The sequence below is a fragment of the Eucyclogobius newberryi genome, unplaced genomic scaffold (assembly GCF_026437365.1).
Source record: "Eucyclogobius newberryi isolate DKJ021-1_F unplaced genomic scaffold, fEucNew1.0.hap1 SCAF_13, whole genome shotgun sequence".
Taxonomy (NCBI): Eukaryota; Metazoa; Chordata; class Actinopteri; order Gobiiformes; family Gobiidae; genus Eucyclogobius; species Eucyclogobius newberryi.
The window spans coordinates 31,520,244-31,537,518 of NW_027315757.1; the positions used below are offsets into that span (position 1 = coordinate 31,520,244).

The 17,275-nt window shown below is 40.6% G+C and overlaps 1 protein-coding gene and 1 long non-coding RNA gene across 2 annotated transcripts; one reads left to right on the top strand and one right to left on the bottom strand.

Moving 5' to 3' along the window:
* Window position 1: 1 nt before the first annotated feature.
* On the top strand, window positions 2-17,070 carry LOC140358591 (uncharacterized). Its single transcript, XR_011926717.1, has 4 exons — window positions 2-99; window positions 1,929-2,176; window positions 11,270-11,378; window positions 16,774-17,070. It is a non-coding gene; the product is annotated as an uncharacterized lncRNA (long non-coding RNA).
* Window positions 1,847-11,613, bottom strand: LOC140358588 (volume-regulated anion channel subunit LRRC8D). The gene is made up of 6 exons (XM_072443513.1): window positions 11,579-11,613; window positions 11,157-11,475; window positions 10,133-10,690; window positions 9,555-9,805; window positions 8,682-9,062; window positions 1,847-3,012 (listed from the first exon to the last, which is right to left on the bottom strand). The coding sequence occupies exons 2-6, from the start codon at window positions 11,466-11,468 to the stop codon at window positions 1,911-1,913; spliced, it is 2,604 nt and encodes an 867-aa protein (XP_072299614.1). The 5' UTR covers window positions 11,469-11,475; window positions 11,579-11,613; the 3' UTR covers window positions 1,847-1,910.
* Window positions 17,071-17,275: the final 205 nt, after the last annotated feature.

Below are 17,275 nucleotides of genomic sequence, written 5' to 3' on the forward strand. Positions count from 1 at the left end.
CGTCATTGGATAAGAGAATACCGCAGTCAAAGCACAAAAGAAGCGGGATGCGGAACCGCGTCGGCACTGGATCGGACTACACTTACGGGAGCCCTCGAGGTACAGTTGGTTTAGGGTTTAAGATTACAACCAAATGTTAAAGCACACGTGTGACTGTTTTAGACAGGATAGCTACCCATAGGAAGTGCAAAAAAAAACTCTTAAAATACAGGAAAAGGACACAATAAGGCCGCAGTTGTCATAGATAGTCCTTAAAATGAATCCTTTCAATTCTCATCATAAGCTAAAAACGGCAACTCACATTGGAACCGACTGTGACCGAATACGATGTGTACCATTAATTACCCTAATCACAAACACTATCAGATTAAAGATAAACGTACAACTACAGTAGGTGTATGAGGGGTCAATTAACAAAAATCAATTGTGGCGGTAATGTAACACTTGGATATCAGCCGCCATAAAACATCTTAGAAGAAGAATATCTAGTTTAGTAGTTTATGACTTGGCCTACGTTGAAAAATCGAGGGATTGTTTTAGCATCTTTGCCACTAGATGTCGCTCAATCCCCGTAGACAGGGGGGCAAGGCTTGTTTACTTCAATTTTCTTTTATATTATATCCTGGGGATAATCATGTCAAAATACATTGTTCAAAATGTAGGCAGATGACATCACAACATTCTATAGGCCAATTATATTTAATACTGCTAAATGCAGCTAAAATTATTCTGGTTAAAATTCAGGTTTTTCAAGTTAGTGAGTCTAGACACTAATAGAAATCATCATATCAAACATTTGCATTTAACTTTTAGATATTTTATGGTGGGTACAGTGTAATCAATAGAGTATTCCGGCTCTTCTTCTTTGGTGTTTTATGGCGGCTGGTATCCATTGTGTTACACTACCGCCATTGTTTAGACTTTAGAATTTATTCTATAGACTTTAGTCTTTATACTTAACTTATTTATCCGAGAAGGAGAGTCTAAGGACAGAGGACCCTGGGACATCGTCCCTCGCCACCACAGACATTGTCTGACTTCATCGCCACCACAGACATTGTCTGACTCCATCGCCACCACAGACATTGTTGATTCATTTCTCCCTGTGGCCCTCAGAGGCAACTGTTGTTGTGATTTTGGGCCTTACAAAAATAAATTGATTTGATTTGATTTGATTTGATATTTAGACTATACTCTTCAGACTTTATTCTTTAGACTTCAGTGGCTCCTGGGGTGCGGGGAGTGCACTTTAGACTTTAGACTTTATTATTGAGACTTGAGACTTTAGACTTTAAGTCTAAAGATAAAGTCTAAGACGTACAACTACAGTACGTGGCAGGACACTAGGATACCAACTGTCATAAAACGCCAAAAGAAGAAGTAGAACTTTGTGACCAGCAACAGGCCTACCACAAGTTCACCGATTAATCACAACAAATCGATTTATAGAAAAATGTGTCAACAAATAATCGTTAACTGGTCCATACACAGACTCCTAAACATGCCATGAGCTGAGAGAAAATCTTTTAGTACTCAGACAGAGCAAGAATCACACAAAAATGGCAAATGTGTACATTTTGTGTTTTGATGAAAACACACTTTCATCTGTAGATATTCCCCGCCAGATAGTCAAATTATTAATTTGATTAATTTGAGTAAAATTTTGTATCAATCTTATAGTCACTGTCCTTTTGCGTTCTAGACAGCTAATCAATAAATCAAACTAACAATTGCTAGCCTAATCGGTTACCAAATGTATCTTTATTTGCAGCCCTAGTAGGCTAAATAATAACATACTGTTTTCATCTTTCTGAATCTGGATTTATTGTAGAAGTGTAAATGTTTTACAAATTTACTGTATTAATAATTTTCAGATCATAAAATGTGTTGATGACACATATTCTCAATTATTAAATCTGTGATTCCAGAGCGGAGTGGAAGCACCACTGTGATGGAGAAAAAATTGGAAAAGTGTCAGTCTCCGTCCGAGAGCCGGACTGGGACTGATTGAGCAGATGCCGAACAAGAGGAGGCAAAGACAACAAGAGCCAGTCCTCCACTAAAAGCCCCCCTCCATAGAGGCCAGAGCAATGGACCACCTCACAGGGCAACTCTTCCAAATTGTTACTGCGCAGGTCCAACCTACACACCTCAGTTAAATCACCCACCTCCCGAGGTAAGGAGCGCAGGTAATTATGAGATGCATTCAGCACATGCAACTTCAGACAGCCACTGAACAGTTCACTGGGAAGACTCTCCAACCTGTTCCCACTTACGTCCAACTCTGTGAGCGACTGTAGCGCCCTCACCTCACCAGGCAGCTGCTCCAGAAGATTACCAGACAGTAGAAGCTTCTGTAGCCCACGCAGAGTGAAAAGGGCAAGGGGGACACAGTGGAGCTGATTGTTGGCTAGGTCTAACAACTCCAGCCTTTGGAGTAAACTGATGGAAGGTGGGAGTGCTACAATATGGTTGTATGCAAGTCTTAGGTTTGAAAGACGGTGTAGTAGTGACAGTCCGTTAAGTTCTTCTAGAGTTCGCAGCCTGTTGTGTTGCAGATCAAGAGAGCGCAGGTTTATGAGTGCTGTGAAAGCAGAAGGTAGGCGTTCCAGCTGACAGTCCTGGAGGAGAAGCTCTGTGAGACCAACCAAGCGCTTGAGTCCACTTTGAGCCAATAGCCTTGTGCCTTCATTGTGAATCTCCAACCGCACCAAAGTGCCTGCCACCTCACACAGTTCTCCTGGAATACGTGGCAACATGCTCCGAATCACCAGTATACGCAGGTGTCGGAGATGACGTAGGCTTCCCAGGGCCCAACTGCGTGCCCCCACCCCTCCCTCACTGTGCAGACAGCCGCTCAGGTGGAGCTGCTGCAGGCCTCTAAGGGAGAGCACCCACCCGGGCAGCTGTGAGGGCTGGGAGAAAGTCAGGTGGAGGATCTCCAGACAATCTTGCAGGACGCTCAGAGCTCCGGGGGCTATAGCAGCAGAGCAGTGGTGCAGATGCAGCTCTCTGTGGACAACAGGGAATGTTTTCTGTAATTTCACTTCACTGTAGAAAGGTCAGTTTAATGTGAGAGTAAAATTCTAAACAATATATTGTGCCTATTCTATTCTGTGTCAACAAATGTAAATGATACATCTCCTTGTTCATTCTCATGTTTCAAATTCATGACACACTGTGATAAAATGTGAATATATGATTATATTTCTGTGATGTATTTTATCTGCATAATAGTGATATTTTATCTGCATCATTAGTCTAAGAGAAGAACGGGTGTGTGACAAACTGCATTTGTTTGTGAAGGGGTCGTAAAGATGGGCCAAAGGATGTTTACCCTAGGGGGGGGGTTGATAACCCAGAGGAGTCTGGGTAATGTTTACCCAAGGCTTGATCTCTACGGAAAAATACCAAGTGCCTTGATGTGAGGCTGACCAATGAGAAATGTGACCCGCCTATTCCAGAATATCTAATAAAACCAACCAGCATGGGAAAAAACGGTGTGAGACGCGGGGGTGAGACGCAGGAGGGTCAGCCAGGCTCCTTACAACGGCCTGGCTGACACAGTCCCCGCGTTTTCTCCCATGCATGCCACACAAATGTCTGATGTTTCTGTGTCGTTTCATATTCTAGGTTGAATTGTGTTCTCTATGTGTTAAGGAATAGCATCGGTGTATGTCTAATTCCATGACATTTTCTGGTCCTATCGAGCCGGACGACAAGCAGCCCCTTCGCGGAGATTGACGGGTGAATCGGTGAAGTCTGTGCACAGCTAAAGGAAGTCCACTTTTCCCGTGGCCGCCCATCGCACCTCAGTCTCCGCGATGAGAACGCGTCGTTTCGAAGCAGCAGGAGAACACAGGCGACAAGGAAGGTCAGACAAAACTTTGTGTGTGAAAGAGTTAGCCATGAAACGTTTTATGCATAGGCTTTATGCAGGAGGTTAGTTACTCGCATAAAGAGGAGTTTAATATAGTTTCATATTTCTCATTGACAAAAAATACAGGAGTTTAATATTTCTCAGTTAAAAAATACAGGAGTTTAATTAAAAAATACAGGAGTTTAATATTTCTCAGTCAAAAATACAGGAGTTTAATATTTCTCATTTGACAAAAAATACAGGAGTTTAATATTTCTCAGTCAAAAATACAGGAGTTTAATATTTCTCAGTCAAAAAATACAGGAGTTTAATATTTCTCAGTCAAAAATACAGGAGTTTAATATTTCTCACTGACAAAAAATACAGGAGTTTAATATTTCTCAGTCAAAAATACAGGAGTTTAATATTTCTCACTGACAAAAAATACAGGAGTTTAATATTTCTCAGTAAAAAATACAGGAGTTTAATATTTCTCAGTAAAAAATACAGGAGTTTAATATTTCTCATTTGACAAAAAATACAGGAGTTTAATATTTCTCATTTGACAAAAAATACAGGAGTTTAATATTTCTCAGTAAAAAATACAGGAGTTTAATATTTCTCAGTAAAAAATACAGGAGTTTAATATTTCTCATTTGACAAAAAATACAGGAGTTTAATATTTACTCATTAAAAAGAAAAAATATTGGTTAGCTTTGTGAAGATAAGTTTCACACATAAAGGAGTTAAATTGCTCACCACGAGTTAAGTTTCTCACCGAAAGAAAGTTATGAAGCCTTATGCCGAGTTGTTACTGACATAAAGATGAGTGAATGTAAGCGCTGTGCACGAGCGAAGTAAGTAAGAGAGAAGTGTGAATGTGTGAATGAGGATTAATAAGTGATTAACTAACAAGTATGAATCACAATTAATCATACAAGGGTCACAAGGCGTTATTCTGAGAGATCTAAAATTTGCAGTCACGGGTGAATCTTAAACACCACATTTATGTCCGGAGGAATCTAATAAGGAATTTTCTCTAGAAGCTTGACATTGACCGTGACTGTAAAGCAAGTAGCATTTCTCTCAGACGACCGAGACCAAATAATGCCAGAATTATCACCCCAAACTGTAAAAAGACAAAGGAAAAGTCATAAGAGGATTTTGGAGGGAGACTTCCGGTGTGCTCAGATGACGTGGCAGAGAGGGGGAGATAAGGGGGGTCAACAAGGCAGGAGAGGAGAAAGCAGTTCAGAGGACGCTCTGAACTGATGAAATTAGGAATTAAACCCAGCTGGTTTTAAATTTTAGTATTTGAGAGCTCTGTATTTCAACAAATTTAGGGTTTTGTTTGATTGACAACAATCAATTATAAAGATTGTATTAAACTTGATAAGAGATGAAGATTAATTCAGATTTTCATAGATGGCCAATTTTTTGGGGAATGTGATCACAGACAGGACACTTCCTGTCCCCGACATAGAAGACAAAAGTTGTGTTTTTACGGTATCGTGTTTTTTGAGTGCACAGAACAAAGCTACGTTTTGTTTTGTTTTATTTTTGGACTTGACGAAAATTATCTTTTTTGACTTAATGCATGACTAGATGAAAGTACAGGACGAAAAGACAGAAGGGTTTTTGAATTTAGAATCAAATACAGGCACAGGCCTGGAAGTGATAATATGGTTAAATGAGTGACTACTGAAGTTTTTGGACATAGAATGAGTAGTAAGTAAAGTGATAGTAAAAGTTATATCAGTAACTTATTTATTTGTATTATCATGAGGAAACCTCGTATTGCATGTAGACGTAAGCAGGGAATAAGTTAAATAGTGACGTCAAATGCCCTCCCAGGAAAGACATGACTGTGTGTCATTAACTAAGGCAATTGATGCAGAAGTGGGGGGACATGGGATGATATGGGTCATAAAGATAGCCAGAGATAACAGGGGCTATTGACTGGCAAAGAATCTGGACAGGACTCAGGACGGAGTCAGGACGGACCCGGGGGGAGGAGTGTAATGCAGAAGAATACATTACGAGACCCGCAGATTACCTGAAGATAGTGAAAACTATAACCAGGGGAAGGTTTAGAATCATTTTGATTTTTATACACATATAGACTTGTTAGAACAAACTAATACACAATGTTTGTAAAGCACCACATGAGCAGGTGTGAGAGATTGAGTTTGAAACTCACCTGAAGCACATATAGAAGATTAGCACATATTACATTAGATGGGTGACTTTATTCAGGCCACACCCACAGAGGAGATGTGAAATTGTTAATTATGATGAAGAATTCTAAGTTGTGAACTGACCCTTATGGCCAGCTCAACGGGGGAATTATTGAGACAATTATTATTGTTTGATGTATTTGTATTGCACACACACACACACACACACATACGCGCGCACACGTGGAGCCCAAACATTTAGAGTTTGAGACATTTAGAGTTTGAGGATACAAAACATTTAGAGTTTGAAACATTTGGAGTTTGAAACAAATGGTGGTAAAACAGATTTACAAGTTACAGATCGCAGAGGCAGTGTCGGATTACAGACACACAGGATGGGGGCCCAGCGCCGTGGAAGGGGGGCTCAGACAGGGATGTGACCACTGAACTGTGAAAGGTCAAGAGGTGACATTGCGGAGTGGAGTGACAGACGCAATTCCATCTCTTCCTTGATTACATCCTGGATTAGTGAACGTTGTAAACTATCTGGATTATTGAATTTTGGTTAAATGTAGTAGTAGTTTGAGAAATGGGCAAAGCCATATCTCAAAAAGGAGGGATATGTACGTGTAAACAAATATTCCGAATCAATAATTACTAAAAAAAAATTGTAAACAAGAAAACTGTTTGAAATGCACTGAATTGTCGAAAAGACTTTGTTTATCACCGCAGCAGAGAGCGTGTTGGAGATGTGGTGTTTACAGAGACGAGCCAGGTGGACGAGCAAAGTGGACGGAGCCACACCGTGTCGTCCTCACACTGACCATTGGAGGGACGAGAACATGGGTGCTCTCATGGGAAAGTGAGAGAAATGTCTGGACAACACAACACCAGATCCATAACATCGCAGACGCAGGACTTCGTTTGTATGAGTTTTGTCCAGAGTCTACGATAGAGTACGATACTCTGCTACGATGAACGAGAGACAGAGGCTACGGTGCGCAGAGTACCATACTCTGTGGGAAAAGAATCAACAGTTATCATCATCACAAGTGATGACAATAATATGGGTGCTGAACACCTGTATTATGCACGGGACAATCGCGACAATCGGGACAATCGGGACAATCGGGACAATCGGGACAATCGGTACAATCGGGACAATCGGGACAATCGATCAACATACACAACTGTGTTTACCGGGAAATGAAACATACACAGACCTGGAATAGAGGGAAGAAAATAAGTGATCAACTTGAAAGGTTATGAAATGCATGATGTGTAATAATGTACAATGTATAATTGACATGACAGAGGCTGAAGAAACACAATGGCATATTATACAGCCACAGTTGTTTGCACTAACTAAGAGAGTTCTTTTTTATCTGCTACAACATAACTACATGTAATGTTAATGAGATTATGAATTGAGATGGGAAATGTACCAGTTCATATGTGTCATAGGTGTGAGCGAAGCGAGCAGCGGGAGAAGGTCTCTTAAGAAACCAAGAGAGGACTTATGGTGATGTGGGGACACTTGTGGGACGTTGTGCCTATGTATCCCTTTTGTGGCCAGCCATGGTCATAACAAAGACCAGCATCACCCAGAACCATACCGCAGGGTCAAGGTCGAGAGGTTAGAGGACAGTCTGGTCCCAGTAGCACCTGATACTACGTATTTGATTCTATTGGGGTGTCGAGAGAGGTCCCTGACGAGAACTGACTGACCAGAGAGCAGTGGGTTTAAGGGCTTTCCGCTTGTAGTTCTATATTTCCCATCACACCGCACAAATTATAGACAAGATAAATTGTCTGTTTGTCAAATTACAGAGATTGACCAATCTGACTCAAAATTTAGGACAGTAATGCTGTAGAAATGTTGTGGGCCGAGAGAAAAGAAGTGTGTTCAATGTTTGAGAAATGTGCATTATTTTTTAAGTGTAAAAGTGTCATTTTAACAACAATATGAAAGACATGTTGAAAACTGAAATGAGTAATGTGTTTGGCACATGATATAGTAGACTAATGCTTTGATAAACAGGAGGGAAATGTGATAAAATGTGAATATATGATTATATTTCTGTGATGTATTTTATCTGCATAATAGTGATATTTTATCTGCATCATTAGTCTAAGAGAAGAACGGGTGTGTGACAAACTGCATTTGTTTGTGAAGGGGTCGTAAAGATGGGCCAAAGGATGTTTACCCTAGGGGGGGGTGATAACCCAGAGGAGTCTGGGTAATGTTTACCCAAGGCTTGATCTCTACGGAAAAATACCAAGTGCCTTGATGTGAGGCTGACCAATGAGAAATGTGACCCGCCTATTCCAGAATATCTAATAAAACCAACCAGCATGGGAAAAAACGGTGTGAGACGCGGGGGTGAGACGCAGGAGGGTCAGCCAGGCTCCTTACAACGGCCTGGCTGACACAGTCCCCGCGTTTTCTCCCATGCATGCCACACAAATGTCTGATGTTTCTGTGTCGTTTCATATTCTAGGTTGAATTGTGTTCTCTATGTGTTAAGGAATAGCATCGGTGTATGTCTAATTCCATGACACACACAATATTCGTTTTTGTCATTTTCCACAGCATATGGCAGAAAGATTAGGATACTTATCTTGGTCTGCTTCTGTAGCCTCACCTGAGGGAGGACATGTGTGACAGCTGTGCAGTAAACCGAGCATCGGTGATGAGCTCCAGCCTGAGCACATGAAGGTTGCTGAGCGTGTACAGTGCTGAGGGAATCCTGGGCAGGGCCACTAGTGTCAGTCTGGAGCTGCCTTCTGTGTCCTCTGTGATTAGGGCCCTCAGCTGTTCCTCCCCCCAGATGCGCTCCAGGCCCTTGTCTTCTCCCTGGGGGCTCTCACCCAGAGGGGAGAGGAACACGGAGAGTCGCTGCACCAGCAGGGGGTCGTACTGATCCAGCATGTGCAGGAGGAAAGCCAGGTCGTTCCTCAGGTCTGGGACCTCTCTCAAAGAGCTCATGTTCTTTACTGAATGAAAAGAGAACTGACGCAGGGCACTGGAAACACAAAATACAATGAAGAACCCCAGGATAAGAGGAGCTGTCAATTTGATGACCGCTAAACAAACAATGAATTATCCCCCCAAAACAATCAAGTACCATTGTTGAGTATTATCAGGCCTCTGCAACATGTATGTATTCTAGTTGCATGTTGTCAATATGCTATAAACTAAATGTATTTTGATAATAAAATGTATTATATGAATGATACCACTTTATACCTAACTAAAATAGTACAATGAAGAAATAATATTCGTAAATGTGCCAAAAAAGCTGTTTCCAGAGGCCTGCTTATAAACTATTGTGTGAAGTTTAGTGGTCCAGGATAGGCATGGTAACAAACAGATATTTTTTTGGTTATGACTATGAGAAGTTGAGCAAATAAGAAACATTCGTGAAATTTGGTCCTGCATTGCATTCTGATGTTTACAGTTCCATCATTATACATTAATCCGGGTCCAATTTACACATAATTACTCTGTTCTATACCTCTGTAAGATCCAACCCAGGGTGTAGAGATTGAGGAGGCCGTAGACTCCTAGCAGACTCATATAGGCCAATAGCAGTTTACGCAGCAGAGAGGAGAGAACATGAATGCACTGGAAGGAGGAGTAGCCCACCAGAGCCTGCTCCTCAGCCTCACACTTAAGACTGAAGGAGAAGGAGCTCAGCAGAGGGATCGTGTAGCTCCCAATGAGCACCACCAACAACAGCTTGAACACAGTCTGAGCCAGGTACACCTAAAGCACAAAACAAGTTCAATGAGAGCTGTTTCCTATCTATTTTCAACGCTATTCATGTCAATCATATATTCATTACACACACACACTCACACACACACACTCGCACGCACGCACACACACGCACACACACACGCACGCACGCACGCACATGACATTTTTTATCATTTTTGATTTTTAAAAATTAGTCTAATCTATTTGGTAGATACGTTTTTGTTTATCGTCTTATGTACAAACCACAAACTCCAGTTTAATACACTACAATTCTAGCTGCTACATTGTCTGGAAATGCAAGAGAGCTAATATTGAGCCTTGAAGAACTCCCACCTGGTATATTATTGTAGAGTTTTCACTGTGCGATCGAAATTTGCGGACCTTCTCGAACAGCGCCCTGGCCTGTTCTCCGTCATTCTTGTCCAGGCTGACCTCATGTCGGGGATCATTGTCCGGCGGTGTTGTTTTGGTGGAATGCGTTTGGAGGCTCAGTAAGCTTGAAGGTTTGGCTGAGGTGGGACATGGTGATGGAGGGTCACTAATAGAAAAGCTCTCTGCTCTTTTCAACAGCGGACTATTACAACCTGAGTCTAGGCTGGCATGCCGGATAAAGTTCATTGAAGGCAGATACAACGATGGATGTGATGGAGCTTTCTGACTGGTCACGTTTGTCTCTTGGGCTGTCTCTTGCTGCGCGGCGTTGGACAGGGCCTGAGACGTCCAGGGCGACTCACAGCACTTGCTCAAGATGGTGAGGAAGTGCTCGATGCGGGCAGAGGTGTGGGGGAAGTGGAGCCAGAAGGAGCCAGAGGCCACTAAGACCAGAGACTGCATCAAGGCCATGTAGGGGAAGAAACGAGAGCAGAAGGGCAGAGCGTCATGGTAGCACACCTAGAAGACAAAATGCAAAAACAATTGAAAGGTTGTGCCTAGAATTTTCCACAGTCTGGAATTAAACACATTTTATTTTGTATTTATTCACATTTCCATGAAGATACATAGGTTTAATAATACTGTGGAACATACAAAGAAAAGCAATGGCATCTCTGTGGAGACAAGCATGTGGCAAACTCTTCATCAGAAAAGTTACATAGAGCAAATATAACATTTTATTAAACAGAGATTTCTTTTAAAGTGGTGTTCTGGTCCCATGTTTGTAGTGTACGCAGATAAATCTTGCAGAGACCAGGAGGAACATGCAAACTTCACAAGACCCTATCCTAGTCCTGGAGTTAAACCCTATACTTCTTGCATATTTCAACTATGCCCCCATGCTGCCCATCAATTAAAACCATTTCATCAATTACCAGTAATGAGGGAACTACTGCTAGTATTTGTACTTTTTATAGGATGGTACCTGGCTGATGTAAACATACTGCTGATACACCAGATGAGTTCGTCGACCCTGTGGCTGAGGGTTGGCGGCTGTAGTCGTGGTGGTGGTACTTTGCTGAGATGTGTCGCCACCAGGACCTCCGGACGGACTGGCGAGTGGATCCAGAGGAATGCACAAGAGCTTTTCCCGGGAAAGCTGCTCGGTACAGGCCAAGACGGAGGCCAGGAGCATCAGGACGCCCAAGTAATCCATGAAGACCTCCCACCAGGGCTTCAGCAGCTTGCACTGGTTCTGGTGCTGGTTCAGAGGGGCCAATTCAGACAGAGAAAACATGATCTTACTGGATATATAAGGAGTAAAAAAAAGTTGCGATTGTAAACAACTCGCCTATTTCAGAATTAAGCATTCGTTGGACCCTTTAGGAACATCTACAATCATCCTACTAATGTTGAAGTTCTTGATATAGGCTCTTTTTTATGTCCAGAGGTTGCATAGAACAAACATGTTCCAGCACGGTCCGGTTTTGAGGTCTAAAGCTCACCAAACTCACGGCTGCCACAAAGCCTCTCAGTGGTTGCCATGACAGCCAACTATGCAAGTGAAAATCCCAATTCACCCTTTGAGGCCTGCTTTAGATGCCTGCACAATTTAACTCATTCACAGCTCACTTCACTGTCAAAATAATGTCACCCTGGTTATGCTAACATTATTTTAAGTTTTGTGTATTTGTTGTAGTTTTTTGGGAGGTCGAATGACATAATTGTTTTATTTATGACGGTTATAAAGAAGAAATATGGGCATAAATGCAAGTCTTTCAAATAGCAGAAGATCATATTCTTTATTGTATGACATTTTGTGTGTGTACGTTAAAACATACGTTAAAACATGTTAGAACAATTGTTGTAACCATACTAGTGTTGATTCTGCTGTCAATAATAACATACTGGATGAAAGATTTGATGAAAGAAGAATGAATATCAGACACAAATCATAAATAAAGCTTGAAACATAAAAGGGCAATCAACCCAAACTACTTTTGCTATAATAATCCACTTATAGTTTTTTGTTTTTCTTTGATCAATTATAACAAAAGACTTGAAAACAAACCGATTTTGTCATTCTCTGGCAATTAAAAAAACGTGGTCGGTACATTTTCCAGCAAAGATCTTTTTTGTGATATTATAAAGTTGTTAGCAGTAACCTATATACCAGGGTTCAGCACATGTACAGCAGACTCCATTTGTTTGATCTTAAAAGTGTCTTTCCCAGCTGTAAACTGGCTCAGCTTTGTGGTTCACTGTCAGTTTGACTTTTTGCTCCAGATTCTTTTTTGGCATAAATACAATAGAGGCACCTGTTCTTGTCTATATTCCATTTACAAATATGGACTCTTAAGATGAGAATGTATTCAGTCAAATGAGCAATCAGGAGCTATAATACAGTTATATATGCTATTAACATTTAAATGACCACAAGAAGCACACTTAAGGTATGTAAAAAATAAATAAGCAGCTTTCTATAAAGAACAAATACATACACATACATACAACTCATTGATGAAGTCGAAACGTCTTGGCCATCCATGCAGTAATAAAGGACTTTTAATATTTTCACACTACAAACTGACTTTGATTTCTTTCTGGCTGCTGTCAGGCGTCTGGTAATAAATAGTAAGGTCATCTTTAAGTAATTCACTGGCCTTATCCGTAAAGAACTTTTTTGACCCATTCCTATGGACAGGTGTTGAAAATTAGTATTTTATCTAAAACACTTGAAACAATGCATCTACTTCATCCAATGTCATTTTAATGTCCATATCAAAATCAGAAAAGGCCGTTACTAGGAACTTGCTTTGGAGATTCAGTGCAATTAAGAACCAGTCGACCCATTCACACAGCGGGATTTGAACTGCTGACCTTTAAATCAGGAGACGAGCACGAAAAACAAAGAACATCTATTTATAATATAAAAATAAACTTGGTATGTACACAACATTTACAGTTAGAGATAAGGTAAATTATACCTTATTAGTGACAGGGGTTTAGGAAGTGTTCATGAGTCCATCAGCAGAGGGAAAGAAACTGTTCTTGTGGCGGGAGGTTCTGGTCTGGATGGACCGTAGCCTCCTGCCTGAGGGGAGTGGCCTCCTGCCTGAGGGGAGTGGCCTCCTGCCTGAGGGGAGTGGCCTCCTGCCTGAGGGGAGTGGCCTCCTGCCTGAGGGGAGTGGCCTCCTGCCTGAGGGGAGTGGCTCAAATAGTCCGTGTCCAGAGTGAGAAGGGTCGACTGTGATCCGACCTGCTCGTCCCAGAGCCCTGGAGACGTAAAGGTCCTGCAGAGATGGATGTCTGCAGCCGATCACCAACAAATAAAAAAGATAATAACACAAGAAGAATAACAAATTCACAATATACTTCTAAGACTGTAACACAGTAAATATATTGACCATATGACTTAGATAATATAAAACAATCTTTATTTGTCCCACAACATTTAGTGCTGCAATACAAAGTACAACATAATATAAATATATAAGTATATATAATATTAGTGTAGTATAAGTGTTTTAGTGTATTGTTCCAGTGATTCACATTGACACAGTATTACTTGTACTCATATTGCTACAAATGGATGGCACAGGGCAAAACACTTGTTTGGTGGAATGGACATGTTTTAGTATCTCTAATGAAAGCTTGTTCCTGGGAGTGGCAGCGTTCTGGTGTCACATGTGTCCTAGCTATGGTCAAACAGTTCTGCTTGTGGCTTCACACCTCGACAGTGACAACACACACAAGCTGATCGAGCAAATGATGGGGGAGATGTCGGGTGGAGCCGTGTGATATGACATGGTTCACACGTTCACATACATTTCCAGCGCTCTGCAGCCCTCAGCACATTTATGGGAAGATGCACAAACACATTACGTTGCTGTGTCAGTGTGAGAACTTGAAGAACTACCCAAATTCACACACCTCCAAAAATAACACAGAAGAATGTCAGAAGAATCAGCAAAACTCTCTAGATTAAATTAATAGAGACCCAACCTTGAATAATTTGAGAATGCAATAATCCACAGACTATAAGAGAAGACTAAATTAAATTTAGAGCTGTGTTTCCATTAAAAGTAAAGAAGAAAGGAAAATCAAATAAATTATTTTAGTGTTTCGTTTTTTAGGATAAAGTATGATACACAGTCAAATGTGAACATTTATAATAGTGATTGTCACTAAACATGTAAACATATGTTGCCTAAAGTTTAAACCTAAAGAATCACAAGTACAACAAGTTGATAAATCTAGTAGCCAAAGGCTACGCAAGACAAAAAGGTTAGCTACAGTATTTAGATTGACTTTTAGAAAAGGTCTGATCAGGAGCTCTAATATACACTGCAGCCTAAAATAATACTGAATACTAAGTAAGGCCTGCTGATCTCATTCATGATCATTCATTCAAAGTTATGTTGTTTTATAGTGGAACTTAAATTAAATGTTTTTATTAATTCATTTGTTTTTATCATTAAGCATATTCAAAAATCTGTTTCTTAAATTGTATCTGGATATTATATATATTATATTATATCTGTAATAAATTAAGTTTTTTGGCAATACCCAGGCTACTGTATAAGATAAGATAAGATATTCCTTTGTTGTCCACACATGGGGAAATTTCATTGTTGCAACGCAGGTAGACACAGAGGAAAAGGACAGATAACTTATATGAAGTTTAAAAAACACTCTTAATAGAAGAACTCTTATAAACAAAACTCTTATGAACAAAAACTCATATAGACAAAACCTCTCATTTCCTAATAAGGAATGGAGGGGAAAAATAAAGATAAAAACAGCTAGCGTAAGACAAAATAATACTATATATAGGGTCTAATTATCATGCCTTCATCAAAGTTTTCTGAGTATTCTTGTTGCTGTGATTGCGTGACTAGGTCTTTCATTTTGTGGCGTTCCCACACCTGCTTACCTATGTGTAACCCTGCCATGTCACTTCACTACTACTGTCAGAGAGCTGTGTGGGAGAATGTGAAAGTGGACATAATCAATATTTCCATCTCTTTGGTAAGGATGCCTCAAAGCAGTGGCAGAAATGCCTGTCAAAAGATTCTGCATTGGAAAATCTTACAAACCATCATCAATCCGTGATGCTCTCAATTCAGATTGACTAGAACAACAAGTAAAAACCTCAGCACAAGACAGTTTCCGGTTCAGAAGGGCATAGGCCATTTTGAATCTGTGTGAACCTGGGCTCATGCACCTGTGGTTTTGCTCAGGGCACAGAGCCCAGATTCTAGTGAACAACATAACAATATCAATAATGGAACAAGAAAAGAGCTCTGTCCATGACCTCGGTGCTGCTGCTGCTGATGAAAGTCACCGAGCTGTGAGGAGAGTGAGAGTGTTATAGGGGTGGGTGGGGAGCAATGTGGTGAAGGACTGAAAAGACAACTTTCTGACCGTGAGAAACTGGCACAGATGAGAAGTGTCAGAGCTGAAACCTCCTCTTCTTGCCACAGCGTTCTGCCTGCATCATCTTTGCAGCACAAGAGGCTAATAGTGGCAACAATAGAAAGCATACAGCTGAGCTTTCGGTCTGTTCTAGTAATCTACTATGACAGGAATGACAAATGGCAACTACAGCTAAAGAGATAAAGAGGTTAAAGACAGAAATGTAAAGGGACAAAAATAATTCTAATTAAAAGTTGATTTAATGCAGTAATTTCAATAAATGGCCAGATAGAAATTGAAAAATATTGTATTTAGAGGGTTGTAGAAAAAGATTCAGTTGTTGTCATCTGAACACTGTTTTTGGAAAAACAAAACGCTTCGACTCTCATCCAAGAGTCATTCTCAATCTGTGGATCGAGTCCTGAAACTCAGACATTCATCCTACTCTGTGTAGGCCCTGCCCACTGGGCGGGACCTCCTGATAAAGGGAGTTTTTGGTTTCACTTGTGACTATTCTTCTTTGTATCCCAACAGCCCTGTAATGGACATCAACACCCTATTGTAAACTGACCGTCGCTCCCTCCTCACCGAGTACCTGGTTAGCATCAGAATGGCCATGGCGTCTCCCGCTCCTGGGCTTCAAAACACTATTACATACAACTGGTAGGTTACCTTAAACCTGCATTTCTGTTTAAAGAGAGGTTCCCTTTTTTTTTTTTTTAACAAAAAATGATATTTCAAACCTTTTCTCCTGCAACATCTTTTCTCCTGCAGACTGAGAATCTCAGTCATTCTCAATGAGGGATTAGACCGATATATATTTAGAGGGATCAATTTGAAAGGTCACACACACTCACACACACACACACACACACACACACACGTATGTATAGGTATGTGTATATAATATATATATATATATTTATATATATATATATATATATATATATATATATATATAATATATACATATATACTTTGATAGATCTTTTCCTAAATTAGAATAACTATAGAGCTAAATCTCTAAATGCTATGGTGCCTTACAGGTGCCAAGGCCTTTATGTAAATGTCTTGTTTTGTCTTAGGTTTCCTGGAAGAGGGATTTGAAAATGCATTCAACTCTACAACAAACAGAACCTTTAGAGCTCATCTGTTCAAGGCCTTTGTGTCTTTCATGTTCCTAGAAAGACGGCGCAGTACCACCATGACGGGAACGACAAACCCCCAGAACCAAACCCACTGAAGCCAGCACGAGACACCCTGTCGTCTGTGCTCCTGCTCCCCTCTGTGCGCTGCTGCAGCCCCTGGAGAGAGCGACGAGCCCCCCGCCACATCAACCACACAGCTGCCAACTGCCTGCACACAGAACACAGCTCACACTGTCTCAAATCTCACACAACCGTTCTTGTTGCTTTCTGCAGCTTTAAGTATTTGATTTCAATCTGTCAGATTAGAAAAGGGTGTAAAATGTTCGTTTATGTAAAAAACATAACTAACCTTGCTTTATAAATTGAGTAGTCCTTCTAAAACCACAAACATAGAAGACATGTATAGATATTAAATTCACATTTGTTTTTTTACAATTCAAGTCACTGTTTTGATGGTGTTTTGATGTCACCACTGTAGTTAAACTGCTGAACAAAAGTCAAATTGTATTGCACATAGAATTGCGCTATACTGTGAGGT